Genomic DNA, 17,131 nt, shown 5'->3' on the forward strand with positions numbered 1-17,131 from the left:
GAGGGGAGGCCTGATGGCGGCTGCTACCCCTCATAGGCAGCAGAAGGGCGGCACTGAGCTCTGCTCTGTGTGACAGAGACACGGCACAAGGGAACAGCATGGAGCTGTGCCAGGGGAGGGCAGCTGGGGGTTAGGGATTGGTGCTGCACCAGAGGGCGGTGGGCACTGAATGGGCTGCCCTGGGCTGTGGGCACAGCCAAAAGTGCTGGAGTTCAAGAAGCATCTGGATAACGTCCTTGGACATAGGGTTTGAATTTTGAGTGGTGCTGTGTGGAGCCTGGAGCTGGAGTTGATGATCCTTGTAGGTCCTCTCCAGCTTGGGATACTGAGTGATCCTACACACATCTGGTATGCTTGGTACCTTCTTGTGCCAATCTGCTCAGCATGACCCAGCACTGACAGTTATTGCCAGGCTTTCCCTACAAAAGACTGAAACACAGCCACACACCTTTGTTCTATTTGCTGGAGTGGAGGACATTAAAGTATCATCTTTCAGGAGAGCATGCAAACACACAGCCGTTTCCTAAAGGGCATCACCCAAAACACAGCCACAGGAAAGCAAGCTGTAGCTATTCCAGATGAGCCAAGGACAGAACCGTGACCTGGAATGCCTGACAAGGTAAAGATGGGAGCTCTACGAAAGCTCTGACCTGCAGCTCCCATTCTGCATGCCACAACTGAAATAAACACAGAGCAGAAGGCTGTGACTGCCTACCAGGTGATCTAAGAGGAGAGATCACATACAAACATTACCCGCACAGGACAGAAAAGGACTGTTTTGTTGGGCAGATGGAAGAGGGCAAAAATTACAAGGATGGATCTTTCTGTTTGATTCAGGGTCTTCTAGCTATTTTTGCCTCAAAATGATTTCATTCATTTAACTCCATTTCTGTTTTCCTTAGTTTCAAGAGAGAACAAGCTTTCACAGATATTTCTCCCAGTCGCCACTCTCCAATTCCATTTATCTTCCAAAGCAACTATGGGCCAAAGATGAGAAGATACCTTCTATTCAGAAAACAAAATCTTTGAAGAACCACTTCTGCACAGCTGTTTTCTTTCCAACACAATGACAAAGCATGCACCTGCTAAATGCCTTGTTCTCTTTCAGAAGAACATACAAACAAAATGTCTTCCTTCTAGGTAAAGCACTTCCCAAGTTACAAAGAAAAATATTAGAGAAAGGGGGAGAAAGAAGGAAGAACATTTGTAAGTAGATATAAAATGCTGAATATAAATAAAAGATTAAATAAATGATATAAAAAAGATATGCATGTCTTAAGAAAGATGAATTTTAGAGTTTGATTAAAACAACTTGGGGGTTTTTTCAGCACTATTGGCTCTCACATTGTTCTGGTCTCTGAAAATATATTTGAATTACGTTATTAACTCCAATTAAAGCTTGGTGCCTATAAAAATGTTAAGGAAAAGTGAGCCTAAGGTTTATTTGTAAGCAATTTAGGAATTCTCACCTGCCTGAAGTCATAGTTTAAGGAAATGGTAAATTACACTCTATGGCACCTTGTATGAGTTAAAAAAAAACTACAACTGCATAAAGTACTCAGTGTGACATCTCAAGTTTGCTCAAAAAATCCTGATGAGTCAGTTTTCTACTGCAGGAGTTCACTTTGCATCAGTTATCTTACCACCACTATTATTTTATGCCAGGTTAAATATAATTATCCTGCTCCAACCAGAATGTCAGATGATGATGATGATGAAGCTGACTGGTGTGGTCACCTGATCCAAATCACACTATTGTCTAGATATATTCACCATCACCTAAATAAACGGAATATTAACTAAAACAGAAAAGAAGGAGCAAGGATTTATTACAATGCTCCACCTATTTGATTTGTTGCCAGCTGATTTTCTAGTCTAATTCAACATGCCCCACATGTCTCTCGCACGTCTGCTCAGTACCACCTCACTGAAAAGTAGCAGCTGAAAAGTAACCAGTTTCACTAGCATACTTCAGAAACTATTGCAACAAGCTTCTGGAGCTCCATCAGGGAAAAGCTAACATGGTGCTTTCACCTTTCATTGCACCAGAAAATGCCTCCCTAACATAAGGAGAGAGAAGAGAAAAAAAAAAGATCAGTTACAAAATATGGGCAGTCCTTGGTAGGAAAATGCAAGGGCTGATGATCACTAGCAAACTTTTAAAGGACACTAAGTATGCAGGAAAATCTATGGGAACCACGTTGGAGTTAGCATATTTTCAGACCATACACATCTGCTTTTCAGTTTACTTGCTGCAACCCAGATTACTAGCTCAACAAGGACATCCATCCAAAAAATTCATTTAGTTCCTGTCCTCACCAGAAATGCTTTCCTACTTCATCCAAATAACAGTCATGATAGAGTATGAGTCACTGCAGAAGATGGCATGGCAAAGAAACATTGTACACAAATTTGACAGGACAGAACATACCTACTGAGAAGGAAGAAACGGTGAAAACAAGTGGAATTGAGTCAATCAAATGAACATTAACAAAACAAGACAAGTTTTATCTAGATTTCAAAGGCAGGCTCTTATTAATCACTCCAGTCCATTCCAGTCAAAATCTGAACCATTTTTAAACCTTGATTACTTGATTATATTGCCTTCAGGTTCAGAGATTCACTGTTCTCTGAAGTCATTATGTTTGCATAATAAAACTCTGTGTTCTGGAAGTACTGCACCTGTCAAGAATAAAAAATGCACTTCACAAACAGCAGTGGAGATCTTCCCTTTATCCAGCTCACTTAGCACTGTATTTTTCCCCCTGTAGTATTAACACACAGCTCTGTTATTTTGTCAAGAAATTTGGTGTCACCACTGATTTTAAAATTTCTCTAAGTCCACACACTACCCTGTAGACACATGCTGCAAGATGACATTAAGAAAAAGCCCCTTTTTGACTTAAAATCATGCAGGATCTGTATCGCATGGGAACATTGCTGAACATACACAAGAGGTAAGAAATGGCTTGCAAATAGGAAAATCCTGTAAAGAGGTAATCATATATTGCATTGAAGCCCTGTTTGATGCATGCCCTCTCCCTTCTGACTGCTTTCTCACAGGATGTTTAGTCTGAGTAAGAGCCACCTCCTTTCCTTCAAAATCAGTGGGAACACAGAAAAATCAGCCTTTACCAGCACCAGTAAGAACAAGACAAATTTCATAATTTCAAGCCCACAAAAGCCAGGTGGTTCTGCAGAAAAGAAATCTCAGCAGCAAGAGCCAAATTCAGACTGATCATTTCTGGTAAGCGTTTGGTTCATTTTCATGTAAAGGAAGTACATGCCATTTAGAGCATTTCAGAGCAATGAGAGATTAAGTAAAACTCCTTCCCAGCACAATCCTAGAGCAGATTAGGCAGTTCTAATGAATATTACATATCTAGTAGACAAGGTTATCTCTACACTAAACAGCTACCTGTTACCAACTCCTATCTTCTTCAGGATCTCATAGTTGCTCTTCATTACTGTGTATGCTAACACAGAAGATAAGAACCATCTTTTTCATACATTAGTACACAAAGGGCAAAAAAACTACCTCAACATATCAGAACGTTACCCTTTCAAATGCACATCTTCAAGAGAAGAGTTCACTGGTCCCAGCGTACTGCCCATCTCTCACCCAGCTCAGATACCCCCCTCCCTCCTCACCTTAACAGACAGCGCCTAAGTCACACGTCCCACCCTGCCTCCAGCTTTTCCATACCATCTCCCCCACACTCCAGGAGGATCCTGCTTCAGAAAGCAGCAGGAAGCAGTTTACCTGGTGTGATCTGGCGGGTACGCTGTTTACCAGACCCTCTGTGTCGGAGGGCGACTTCTGCGGAGCCTGCTTAACTGGTGACATCAAGCTTTCAGATGTACCGCAGCTGACGAGGTGGCAGAGCAGTGTTTGCACGACAATGTTCAAGAAGCACAAACAAACAAAAGAAAGAACAAAAAACAAAAAACGAGTGATGGCAAGATGAAAATGGCAGACTACGCCAAAGTAAAAGTGAACATAATGGACTCTGTAATAAACACATACAATTCTCCATCTCTCCCTAGTCATTTCTCTGTCCCTTCTCCTAGTCTGACTGCTGCGCGACATGAAGCGACAACTGCTAACACTGAACAACAGCTCCTCCAAAACTCCTGCTTCCTAGATATTCTCATTCAAGCCAGCCAGTCTAAAGCTTTACAGCCCACGTACCTATATGTTTTCTTCACATAGGTTTCAGACTCAGTTAGCAGTGATAAACAACAGCTATCTTCTAACTACTAGCTAAGCATGATACCATTGCCACAGTAAAAGCAAAAACTTGCAAGAGCCACCAGCTCTCCATACCACCCAAGGTACTTGCTACTGAACATCACATTAGTTCCCTTGCTTTTCTTTGGGCAATGGTTCCAAAATAATTCTGCCCACTCATAAAAGACAGTAATCCCTGGAGTGATTACTTTAAGAGTTACAAGTCTCATGTATGCTATGTACCCAGATACAGCTACTTGAATATCTAAATTGGCAAATCTTGTTTGAAAACTCAGAAAACTGTCTTTTGGTAAGAACTAACACCTCTAAAACAAGGTTGCTAGTTTTCACTTGATGCTTGCTTCTTCTCACTCACTTAGAGCAGGATTGAAAAGAAAGCAAGCCGACAATAGACAGAGAAACGAATACCACAGACATAAGTATATGAGCCTTCAAAGTTAAGCTCAGTAGCTTCTGGGTAGTGCAGTACTGTTTTTCTAATGCTATGTCTATCTTCTGTTACCCATCCACCCAAGAAAGAAAACTGTCTGCCTCCTTGATTGCAAACACATAAGCTCCCTTTGCTACCACAACCCTCTTGGCATCCTTTCCTCACAATCTTTGTAGGAAGACAGTGTACAAAGCAAGTATAGAAACAAACAAATGAGGACTGTGACATTAAGCAGACCACCTCTTCACAGGGCAATTGTACTTTATCCTTTGGTAAGTCTAACTATAGAAGATTTAGCTCTGCAAACATGCAGCAGTAAAACAAAAAAAAGAAAGAAAGGCAAAGGAGAAGGTGAAGGAGAAGGAGAAGGAGAAGGGAATAGGGAAGGGGGAAGGGGATGGGGAGGGGGAGGGGGAGGGGAGGAGAAGGGGAAAAGGAGGGAAGGAGAAGGGGAAGGGGAGGAAAAGGAAAAGGAAAAGGAAAAGGAAAAGGAAAAGGAAAAGGAAAAGGAAAAGGAAAAGGAAAAGGAAAAGGAAAAGGAAAAGGAAAAGGAAAAGGAAAAAAAGGAAAAAGACTGCAAACACAGAGCAAGGGGTTTCTACTCTATCTGAGAGACAGAGCAGCTCTTCTGTGACCAAGATGACATAACCATGAATTGTTTGCTTTATTCACAAAATTTCTAAGATCCATACTAGCTAAAAGTTAAAATTTCTTTTTAAGCAGCTCATGCACATAGGTCACTGCAACTGTAAGTTTTCAAGTGGCAGAGCTCTGAGCCACAAGAACACTTAATAGGGAATTTGTTTTTATCCTGATACAGAAAGGACTTTCTTTTGCTTTAGGCAATGCACCGGCAAGTTCACTGCGGGAAGAGATGGAGGGACACCATTTGAGAGAAGAAGCAATCCCACCCCAGCTAGACATGAGACAATGAAACCCAAGCATCCAGTGAAATGCATCATCCCTTTGCCACAGATTCCAGCACAAATTACAGTGGAGTTATGGAGCATAGAGCTGGCTGGTTAGTCAGCAAAAGAAGAGGAAATGTGTACACATACACACAGGTATTAACAGCAACCACCAACTTGATTAGTTACCATGGTGTCTAGTGGGACTGGAAGAGAAGACCCAGCCCTGCTACATTCCCAATCTGGCGTCTATATCAGGATCTCTGTAAGGAGAGGAAGATAAGCAGGATCCGATCCCAGCACACCAAGGCAGAAAGGAAAAATAAAAACAAAAAACAAAAAAACACCAAAGTCAGATCATGAACGGAAACTGCGGCCATGCAGTGCCCCAGCCCACCTCAGTTCAAGGCAGAGTTGTTATCTAAGAGTAAGTGCATCTCACCACTACCACCACTCATTAGGTTAGTGTCATGGAGAAGAAAGTCTGTAAGTTTGAAGGGGGTCACAGCACATTTGATTTCTCTTAGCATGTCATGCAGAGCTGGCATGGTCATCAAAAGCAGTATTTAATCTTCAGAGATTACTTCCCTGGGAGAGTAGTTAAATCTACTACAAGAAATTACAGCATATAAGCTACTTCTCCAGGCTCAGCTCCAGCACATATCCTTCAGCAGGAGGACACTGGACAGCCGGGTCACTCAGAAGCAAAGCATGTGAACCATCTCATGTGCACTTTTGGTGCATGACACTCCTCAGTTTTCAGGGGAAGGATGCATGCAGAAAGTGGAAAGCAGACTTTCCACACAATTTTGAGCACTTCACTGCCTTCACTGCACTCAGCTTTACCATTGGGAAAAGCCAACTCACTTTCTCTAAGCTCTCCAACTGAGAGAAGGAGAAGGTAAAGCTCAATTTAGAAATCTCCACGAGTTTATTTTTTGAGCTCTTTTCTTCCACCCTACAGGCAACCAAAAGAACCTGCAGGAAGCAGGAATATTTGTTGGGGAAAGAACAGAAAACAGTTATTAATTGTGGTTTCATTTCTAAGATTAAAGACATAGTTTTCATCCTTTCTTAGAGAAATAACCAACTAGTTAGAGAAGGAGAAATGAGAAAGTGCTTTCCCCCACCACCACCAAGCTCCAAGCTCAAGTCTGCTTTTATCACGTCTTGTTGGTTTCTTTCATCACCACTTCAAAAGATTTGTGCTTCATTTTGGAGATATGCTAACACTAAAAAAACTTTTCAGGGATGGCAACAGTTAACTAGAAACAAACAGCAAATGAGAATGGATTTGAAGTGGCTACTCCTTCTTTACTTGAGTGGTGACGAACACGATGTTGGCAAGTGTACTCCAGACTCAGGAGTATAACACTGGAAATTGAAAAATTCAGTCTTAATCTCAACAGACTGCTTCTTAAAATTTCATGCGTGGCAGTTTTCCTTTGGCAAGGGGGAGGGTAGAGGGATGAGGGACTAGGAAAGGGAAACAAAGCAGCTAGGGGATCTTCAGTTAAGTGTTCACAGGGCAGGGGATCAACATTTAATACTTAGTGATTTTCAAGTGTAACTCATGCTCAGTAGGTCTTTCAAGCACAACAAAAAAGATAACCATTATAGACAGATGATCAGTCCAACACATGGCCATATCCTATCTCTAGCCATGGTTGCCAAGCCCTGTCTGACCCACCCCCTCTAAGCCCTCCCTCTGATCCTACTGCTGTTCCTCACATCATTCACAGGTGAGGAGAGAGATCTCTTACCCAGAGTAACGTTTTTTAGAGTTGTTCTTTCTCATAACAAGACACACGACAATAGAGATGAGCAGTGTGAGACCTGTAACCGTACCGATGACTATCCCTGCCACCATGGCAATGGGGAACGCAGGCAGGCTGTCTGGGGAGAGAAGGGAGAAAACATTCAACTCTTCTGCATTCCCTGAATAACAGAAGTGCAAATGACACATGTTCTTGACCTTGGATTCTTTTACAGCAGAAGCACTAATGTCATACCCAGGAATTAAAACATGCGGCCTAAATGGTAGCAACAGCAGGCAGCTAGCAGAATAATGTATGAACAAATCAGACACCAAGAGCATTCTTTAAGTTACCATCCTTCAGAAGAGACTTTACATCGAGAATTTTTTTACGTGTGAAGGAACACAAGTGATAATGACAATAATCCTTATTTTGTACTTGAGAAAAAAAGTTATGTTCATCTGGTAACTCTCAGTGAGGTCAACAGGAAAAGGCAGGCATACTTGAAAGCACTTTGCACATCACTGATCAACTAAGAGTGCTGAATGCTGGGTGTTCTCTGGGTAGCATGCAGCAGACAGCCCAATTACTACCCACGATCACTCTAAGAGCATTTATACATGCTTCTGGTGTCTCAAATACATCTCTATACATTTTTATAGTCATTCTTCTCCTTCTTAAGTCAGGTTCATTGAAAGTTATTAGCAATATGCTTACAGGAACACAGTATTGCTTTACTCACGTTTTCCCCAGTACAATATGGGGGAAGGGGAGGCCAAGAAAGAGCAGCCAGAAATAAAAGCCAGAGAATGAGTACAAAAGATTTAGAAGAGAAAGAATACACAAAGCACCATTATATCTTTTTTCATTTGCAAATGACATTCTCCCTCTCATCTTGCTTAATGCAATGAACATCTTCAATTGGAAGCCTTCTTCCCAGAATCCATTCCATGCTAGCTACCTGCACCAAATTCCACTGAATTGGCATAGGATGCAACAGGTACGACACATTACATAGAAAATCCATCTCAGACACTTGGATCTGACCATCAAAAAATCATTGAGGTTGGAACAGATGCCTCAACAGCCAATCCCCTGGTCCAATAAGGGTAAACTTATGCAGCCTTCTCTGTACTCTCTCCAGTTTGGTTTTCACTATCTCCAAGGACGGAGGCTTCACAAACTCTCTATCAGTCCATTCCAGTGCTCACCACATTTATAGTAAAAATGTGTTTTCTAACGTTGAGATAGAATTTATCGTGTTGGCAAGTGTGTCCATTGCTGCTTCTCCTGTCACTGGGTACCACTAAAGATCATGGCTCAGTCTTCTTTAGATACTTCCTCTCACTAGATATTAATAATCATTGATAAGATCTCCCTGAGTCTTTCTTTTTTGCAGGCTAAACGATGCATTCAAAAGGTGGGTCTCTCCTTGCTGGATTTGTTCCAGCGAGGACCACATAGCACGCTTATACAAAGCATTCCCAACAAGCATGCAGTATGTAGATCAATTCCATTTTGACATACCTGTATAAAAGGGAATAGTGCAATACAGTACCCTGATGATGCAAGGGCATCACACAACATTTAGTATTGTTCATTTTGACTTTAATGACTTCCAAGAAAAGGGTTACATGATCTCTAGCCATTTTACTGGTGATATCCTGTATGGTAACTGTTGAATCATGGCCTAAATCACTGACTGATCACCTGGGGAAAGGACCTGGTCAGCCCAGAGAGCACAGGTGAAGGCAATTCAGCTGTGTGACCAGAAGGGATGGAGCCTGGCTGCACCTCTCTTACACCCCATTTAAAGGCTGACTGCCATGGGGGAAGATTTCTTCTTGGGAAAGTTTTCCTCTGTGAGCCTAGAATCTTCTGATAGGGGTGAGCGATCTTCTTTCCTTCCTTTATAGCACCTCTCTTTTGTGCCAGGTGTCATCACACTTTTGCTGTAACGCCTTTCCCAATGTACTGATCTGTCCAATTGCTACATACCCCCATCTGACTGAGTATCCTATTGGCAGCATTCCTAGCTTTCTCCAGTGTTTGATACCAGTTTGTAACAAGTTTTAGAAAGAAATTAAAGATGAAGACGTAAGTGCCACAACATAGAAGAAGACATCCTTTCTTTTACGAACTTTCTAGTAACCCAAAGATCCATCTGCCATGAAGGAGAAGAGTCTTACAAATAATAATGCTTTTCAGAAGACAGAGTGCATTTGAACCTCATGCAAAGATAAACATATTTATTTTGAGGCATTTAAGAAGTAGGAGTTCACAGTTTTTGTCTTTCTTCCCCTTTCCAGGGGATAATCTTTTTGTTTGCAGAAGTATCAAAAGAGACGTGTATTTCTGTTAGCAGACCACCTCCTGTCAAGTACTCAAGGGGGAAAAATAAAGCAAAAACAAAAAACACTTTCATAACAAGGAAGTAGCAATCGAAAGCTATAATGTTATCTGCTGAAAAAGTGATATTAAAATGTTGACATTCTCTAACCTGGCAGATTTGTTGCTTCTTTGACTCAGTTGGCTGGATTTGGATCAAAGACAGAAGTTCTGTGGACAGAGCTTTTAAAAGGTTGCAAGATGCAACTGTTTGCATGTGAACATAGAGGCTTCACTATCTTTCACAACACAATCCTACAGACTACAGAAAAGCTTACACAATTTCATGACCACATAGCTTACTTGGAGAATTATGCCTCCTACCCCTTCTTTTCTGATGTTCTTCAGTACGGCACTTAAATGAATTCCTCATAAACATTTGCAGAGTAGTCAATGATCTCACTGTAAAAGACAGTCCCAGCTACATACCTAAGTGTTAGCTTTCAAAGCTGATGTGTAAATTCATGGTTTAACATAAGTCAAAAAGTCAGTAGTTCAAGGGATGTTTTTCACTAAAAATCACCTTAATTCAAAGCATCCCATTTTCTCTGAAAATGTGCTAGTAGGACTAGTTTCTTCCCTATTTCATAAAACTGAAGCTTTCAAATGAAGGTAAGTATAACTATTTCCATAAAACAATTCTAGTATTCTTCTAGTGAAAGTTCAGATCAAAGATGGACTGCTTCCAGATAACACAAGCTGTGTCAAGCACTGTTTTAAGTAACTTCCTGTTACAGGTAGGGGACAACCTCATGTAGAGGACTTGGAATTGCCAACAAATTCATATAATTTAGACTTTGAATAATAGTGCTTCCCAGATACACATATGCTAACATAACAACAGCCTTCCTTCTCTCCTCACCAACAGGGTCCTTCCCATGTAGCTGAAAGAGCCATTTGAGCAAATGCTGGGGAGGCACTGCAATGAAAATCAGCTCAATTAGCTTAGCAATTTTGAGCAGCTGAGCCAACAACAGCAATATATCAGATGACTAAACCAAAACGTACAGGCAGCCAAGCATCTATGGTCTATGATCATTTAAATGAGTGAGGGATGCGTGACCATGTAGAGCATTTACAGGGTAGCTGACCCAAATAGATCAAAGGAATATTCGGTACCACACAGTGCCATACTCAACAACAGAACTGGATAGATGGCTGGGTGTGCTGTCATTGCTTGTGGACTGGCTGGGTAGCAGTTGACTAGTGCTAAGCAATTGTGTGGTGCATCACTTGTGAGATTGGGTTATTTAAGCTGCTGTTGTTGGTTTCCTATCTAATTAAGCTGTCTTTCTAACTTTTGCCCTCATGATTCCCAATTCTTTTTCTCCATTCACTGGGCAAGGAAGAACAAGCAAGCAGCTGTGTGGTGCTTTGCTGCTTAGCCAAGTCAAATCCTTTGAGATGATGATAGATTTTACTGGATTGTGAAGACCAAATAGATGCTAGAGCTGCTTAGCTGCTAGTATGCAGGCCTCCATGCTCATATGGGGCTTGTTTGTCTTACTGTGTATTAGAGTCCAATAGCTGTTAGTAGCTGCTGGGGGATGCATTGGAAAGCACAGTACCCAGGCATGACATAAATGATATGGAATAAGGGGTGGACACTGTCCTCATTTTGGTTGGAGTAGAGTTTCTTCACTGTAGCTGGTATTGTGCAATGCTTTACATTTGTAATGAAAACAGTAATAACAATACAATGATATTTCAGTTGTTGCTGAGCAGTACTTATACAGAGTCATGGGTTTTATAACAGTTTCTCTCACTGCCCCATTAGGGGGACTACTGGAGGTGCATAAGAAGCCAGAGAGGACACCACCAGTTAAAATATTCTGTACCATATAATATTATTCTCAACAAAACCAGGGGGAACTTGAGCAGGAGAACTGGTGGTGCTCCGGGACTGGCTAGGCATTGGTCAGGCAGTAGTGAACAACGCACCGTGCATTGCTTGAGTTTGCTTAGTTGCAGGTTGTTGTTTTTTCCCCTCTTTTATTTTTCTTCTTTCTTATGAAACTGTCTTGATCTCAAACCACAAGTTTTCTAACTTTGCCCTCCTAATTTCCTTCCCCCTTTTCCCCTGCAGGGGAAGGAGGGGAACAAGTAGCTGTGGAGGGCTAAACTGCTTACTCAGGTTAAGCCATGACAGTGCCTTTGAATAATTTACGACACCAGATAAACGATTCAGAACAAGTAAATTTATATAAAGTGGAAAAAAAGTACAAAAGTAGAGATGAGCTCAGAACTGGATGTGCTACAACCTATTACATGAGTAGTACTTTCACATACAGTCAGAAAGCAAAATAGGATATAGCTACAGCTATTGGCCTACAGTTGAAAATCTGTTTACAAGGTGTTGCAGGTGTTCAAAAAATCCGAATTGTTGCAGCCTCTTCCATGTGATACAAAGTATTGTGGCCTCAAATTGCGCACAGACTGCTGTCATGGGCACCACAGTACAAAAAGGGAGACAAAACTATTACAGAGTGTCCAAAAGAGGGTAACAAAGACAGCGAAAGGTTCAGAGTGCAAGACACATGAGGAACAGCTGAGGTCCCCTGGTTGGTTCAGCACAGAGCAGAGGAGCTGAGGGGAGGCCTCATGGCAGCTGCAGCCCCTCACAGGGAGCCGAATGGCAGCGCTGAGCTCTGCTCTGTGTGACAGAGACAGGGCACAAAGGAACAGCACGAAGCTGTGTGAGGGGAGGGTCAAGTTAGACAATCAGGAAAAGGTTCTTCACTGAGAGGGTGATCAGGCACTGGAACAGGCTTCCCAGGGCAGTGGTCATGGCACCAAGCTTGCCAGACTTCGAGAAGTGTCTGGACAACACCGTCAGATATAGGATCTGATTTTTGGGTGATCCACTGTGGAGTCAAAGAGTTGGAGCTGCTGATCCCTGGGGTTTCCTCCCAACTTGGGATATTCTATGATTCTATGAAACGCAGAGTCATCCATGCATAATAAACTCCATTTGATTGTTCACAGATGATCCTCAGGCTTCATTTTTCCTTATCTCACTGAAACCAGCATGCAAGTCTGACAAAAAAATATCAGCTGAATTAATGTACTGAAGTGTCTTCAGATTTTAACTCAAATTAAACAAATGAACAGGCTTTGCCAAGACAGACTGTCTTTGCCAAACCAGTCATTGCTTTATTGCTTCTTCATAGACTTTTAGTACAGTATAAGAAAATAAACTGACCTATTACATGCACATTTCAAAATTCTACAAAACAGAAAGCACTAAGCGACCTCCAAAAGGTTTCATCCAACTTGAGCTACTCTGCAAAAGAGGTGGCTGTAGACCTTGCCTACAGTACACAGAGTAAATGAACTTTTTATAGCAGCAGGATCATTCTAAACTAGGGAATACACGTGATTATTTCCTCCAACATATTAAAATCTAGTGGAATAGCAGTATCAGCACTGTCATTTATGAATTCAACATTTGTCGTGTTATTAAATATAAATTTGGAAATCTGATCACTGTGAGAACCGTTTCTTTGCAGGAGCTGTCATACCTTGGCTGACCTCCAGCTTACATAGAACAACCATATGTTTTGGGTGGCCAGGGGAAATAAAGAGCCAAATTGACATATGGAATCTAAGTGCTCTTGAACTGCGATAACTGTTACTGAATAACAATAGTCAGAATTAAATGACTGAAAGTAGCCAGCACTGTCAGTTTGTTAGAGTCAGTACAGATAATATAGGAATATATGTGTGAAAGAGATTAAGTGCACATCCAACACAAACCCTTTTGTATGGAAGATAGTCATATCTCATTGCCTATCACTAGATGCTCAGGGCAAACTTCTTCCTCCCCCTCTCCCCACATTCTTTAGTACACATATTTCATGGGTTCCAAAACGAAGAAAACATGGTTCCTCCCCCCCCAAGAAAAGTGAAACAAGTACAGAAGAGGGAAAAAATGTAAAATAAAATCACAGAGGATGAATACCTTTCTCCACAACTCTAAGCCGGATTTCTCCTGGTTTGACAACAATATCAGGTGGGTTCTTGACATCACAAATGTAAGTGCCATTGTCCTGGAACTGCATGTTTGATATACTGATAGAAGCATCTTTCTTGTTAAGATCTCCAGCCCAAGTGACCCTGTCTTTAAATGGTATGTCCTTTCCAGTGTACGGCTTTCCATTGGAGTAATAGAAAAACTGTAGTCAAGGAAAAGAGGATAAGAACAATTTAATTAGATACTATGGACATACTATACTTTCTTGCTGTTACAGCACTATCCTAGAATTCACTATAATACTCAGCTAGTATTACAGATTTTACGTTTTTCTTTTGTTTTGCCTCCTGCCTCACATTAATTTGGCTTGTTGCATCTTAATCATGTAACAAATGCTATGGCTTACACCTCAATTATACTATCATAATAGACTGCAAGGTTTGGTTTTCTTTGTTCTTCCTTTCTCCCATTTTTGAGGACATAGGATTTGCCAGACAAAGAGAAGAGAAAAATATTAGTAAGCTGGGGATAATTACAGTATAGAACTGTTCTGGATCACAGCCATCTGTCTTTCAGGCAAAGGAAACCTTGCTTGGCCTAGCAGGAAAAGGATACCAAGTTTCCTATCTTGTGTGTTGCTGTGTGTGTGACTGAAAATCACAGTATAGCTTAATTAACAGACAATACCTTCCTCCCCTCTGTTTCCCAGAATACTCCACTACTCCAATAGAGTGCATCTAGCTGTGTTCCAGAAACCTTTAAGGTGATTAAATATAGTCACCTAAAAATCAGAAAACAGCTAAGTCCTTAAAGCTGAATAAAAAAAAAAAAAAAAACTTTTAAGGAGAAACTGCACCTTTTCTCATTATACCTGTCCAAATGTATAAGTTACAGCAGTAGAGGAGCTCTACAGAATAGCGGTCTGCTTTCAGACATATGGGATGCTTAAGCATTGGACATGACCTTAGAGAGTGATCAAGGCTGTATTACAGGAGATTATTAATTATTTCACATTCTGAAAGAGAATGAAACAATCTTAGCTTGACTAAAACTTAATCTGAGTTCTCCACAGTTCAGCTTCTGGAGCATGGCTAAAGAAATCTAGGACTATCTTCCAACTTCCTCTTTCTACAGCTCTCCTTATAAAGGAGTTCCTGTTCCACAGAAGAAACTGGTTGCAAGCTAGTTCTCTTTCCATCCAAGCCATCTCCCATCTTTTTACCTGTTCCTACCTTGATCTGAAGGTTGTCCACTCTGAAACTAGGGAGTCTGGTACTAGAAACCCTTTTAAAGGGAAATTAAGCAGAACAAAAGCAGAAAATAAGCAATATGTACAATACATAACACTATAATAGTGGTAATTCGGATTACACGAGCAGTTTCACAGTTCGTTTCCAAGTACAGGAGGATACAGAATTTCTAAGATTCCCAGATGCTCATCTACTTCCTCTATACAGCTGCCACTTCAACATACTGTTCCTCTGACTGAAAAACTACTAGCACCTTTTAGAGCTGCTGCATGCCCCAGCCTTTGCCAAGATCTAGCATGTTGCAATACTCTTAAGCAGCTCTTAAACAACAAAATAAAGCCACGCTGAAATCAGAGCAATAGAGACAAGACACATGAAAGAAGGCTTCAATCCATATTTACTGCCTTTAAAACCAAGCAGATCTCTGCATAGTTTCACAGCCTCCCACCCCCGCTAGGTTCCCTACAGCCATTCCTTACTGAGATACGAGTTGCTGCTCCTTCTGGTTGAAAACTCCAAGAAACAGATGCTGCGCTGCTGATCACCTCCACGGATGTAAATGTGCATGGAAGCTTTACGTCTGTTTCATTCTCCACAAATATCTCCTCTGGTGTGGTGACTTCTACTGCCGACACTTTGACTGTATAGAAAAGGTAAAGAGAAGAAAGAAGTAAAACAAGAGGCATCAGTGCTGTTTGAGAGTCAGGAAGTTGCAGCGGTAACTGTTTGTATCACATCACTTTTTAGGGGAAAATTGCAAAGAGACAGCAACAACTCTGCAAGCATGTGCAGAGGCAGTGCATTATACTTACAATACAAGCAAGTATACAGCAGGTCAGTTCACTACTCTTTCCGTGTATTATCTGTTACAGGATGTTTTCCATCCACAGATGTTTCCTCTACAACAGTTTATGGAAATCATTTGTATAGTGCAAAGGATGCATTTGCACTCTTCCCTACTGGCTGTCAGCAGAGACTATAATAAATAAGATCCACTGGAGGAACTAATATCTTGATCCCAGCTATTACTCAGTTTCCTCTCCAGCTCACATCTTGTTTCCTATCTCTTCAGCTTCTCTCAGCTGTAGGTGGAACAAAAGCTCACCTCCACCAAGCTGAACAGTGAACTTCTCTGGCTCCCAACTATGCTACTTGATTCTATTCTCTGGCATGCCTCAAGGTCTTCATGTTCAAGACTTCAAGAAAAAAAAAAAATCATCACCCATGTACACTCCAGAAGCATGAGAGCAGCTTGATTTCTTTCCATCATGAGGAATACGTACAGTCAAAGCAGCCAACAGACTACAATCACAAGATTAATTTTATGACTGTACCAGTGGTATTCCTCTACATAGTACATGAAGTTATTCAGGATGTAAAAAAAAATTGGTTAATATATTCTTCATCTGGCGTAGTTTAAGACTGCAAAGGCACTGTTCAGGCTTAAGTGGAGAGACAGTACAAGCAAGCTTCTTCTGATCATGAGGTTCTTATGTTTTTAGGCCATAACATCCTAAAGGGCCTTACTTTCTTACTATAGGTGGAAAGCATGCCTTCCTGTCAGTTCAGTATCTTGATTTATCAACTTGAATAAACTAGTTCTCAAAGTAGCCAACTGAAAAGAAAGATCACAGTTGAAGACAGTTTTAAAAGCAAACACCAGGACACCCACAGAATCACAGAATTGTAGGGGTTGGAAGGGACCTCCAGAGATCATTGAGTCCAACCCCCCTGCCAAAGCAGGTTCCCTACAGTAGGTCACACAGGTAAACACCCACTTTAGTCCTTAAATGATGGGTTTTATGCTTTTAGTCAATGACAGCTACCAGCTCAGTAACCTTTGAGAGTTTGATAGCAAGCTTCTTTCAAGCAATACAATCATCCTAAGGAGGTACCTATTGTCATAAACTGAGTTGTTTTTAATCAGGGCTTAAAACTAAGCTAAGCCTATACTCCATAGAGAGATTTTAGAAACCAACTTTTACACATGAAACTGTCAGCCTGGTTTGCCAAGGAACAAAACCTGCACAAGCTGTACCATTCAGTCCCTCCCTCACCCCATGACTAATGGGCAAGTCCCTCTGACCGACTGCAGAAAAGGGCCACAAGCACAGCAGGTAATGGCAGCTGGCCCTGCATGGCAGGCCATATGCAGGCTCTGGAAGTGGTCATT

General features: G+C 41.4%; 1 protein-coding gene across 6 annotated transcripts in view; it reads right to left on the reverse strand.

Moving 5' to 3' along the window:
* The window catches only part of MPZL1 (myelin protein zero like 1), a 36,990-nt gene that overhangs the window by 5,682 nt on the left and 14,177 nt on the right, over positions 1–17,131 (reverse strand). For 3 of the 6 annotated variants that reach the window (XM_052703351.1, XM_052703388.1, XM_052703342.1), the window contains 4 exons: positions 15,438–15,598; positions 13,697–13,910; positions 7,354–7,486; positions 3,764–3,869 (listed from right to left, as the gene is read on the reverse strand). In XM_052703351.1, coding sequence (XP_052559311.1) covers positions 3,764–3,869; positions 7,354–7,486; positions 13,697–13,910; positions 15,438–15,598 — 614 coding nt within the window. Of the gene's footprint in view, positions 1–3,762; positions 3,870–5,779; positions 5,854–7,353; positions 7,487–13,696; positions 13,911–15,437; positions 15,599–17,131 lie in introns of those variants that run through there. The other 3 variants (XM_052703371.1, XM_052703361.1, XM_052703379.1) reach the window with 3 other exon arrangements.

This window comes from Tympanuchus pallidicinctus, unplaced genomic scaffold, assembly GCF_026119805.1.
Source record: "Tympanuchus pallidicinctus isolate F22 unplaced genomic scaffold, pur_lepc_1.0 scaffold10, whole genome shotgun sequence".
NCBI classification, from domain to species: Eukaryota; Metazoa; Chordata; class Aves; order Galliformes; family Phasianidae; genus Tympanuchus; species Tympanuchus pallidicinctus.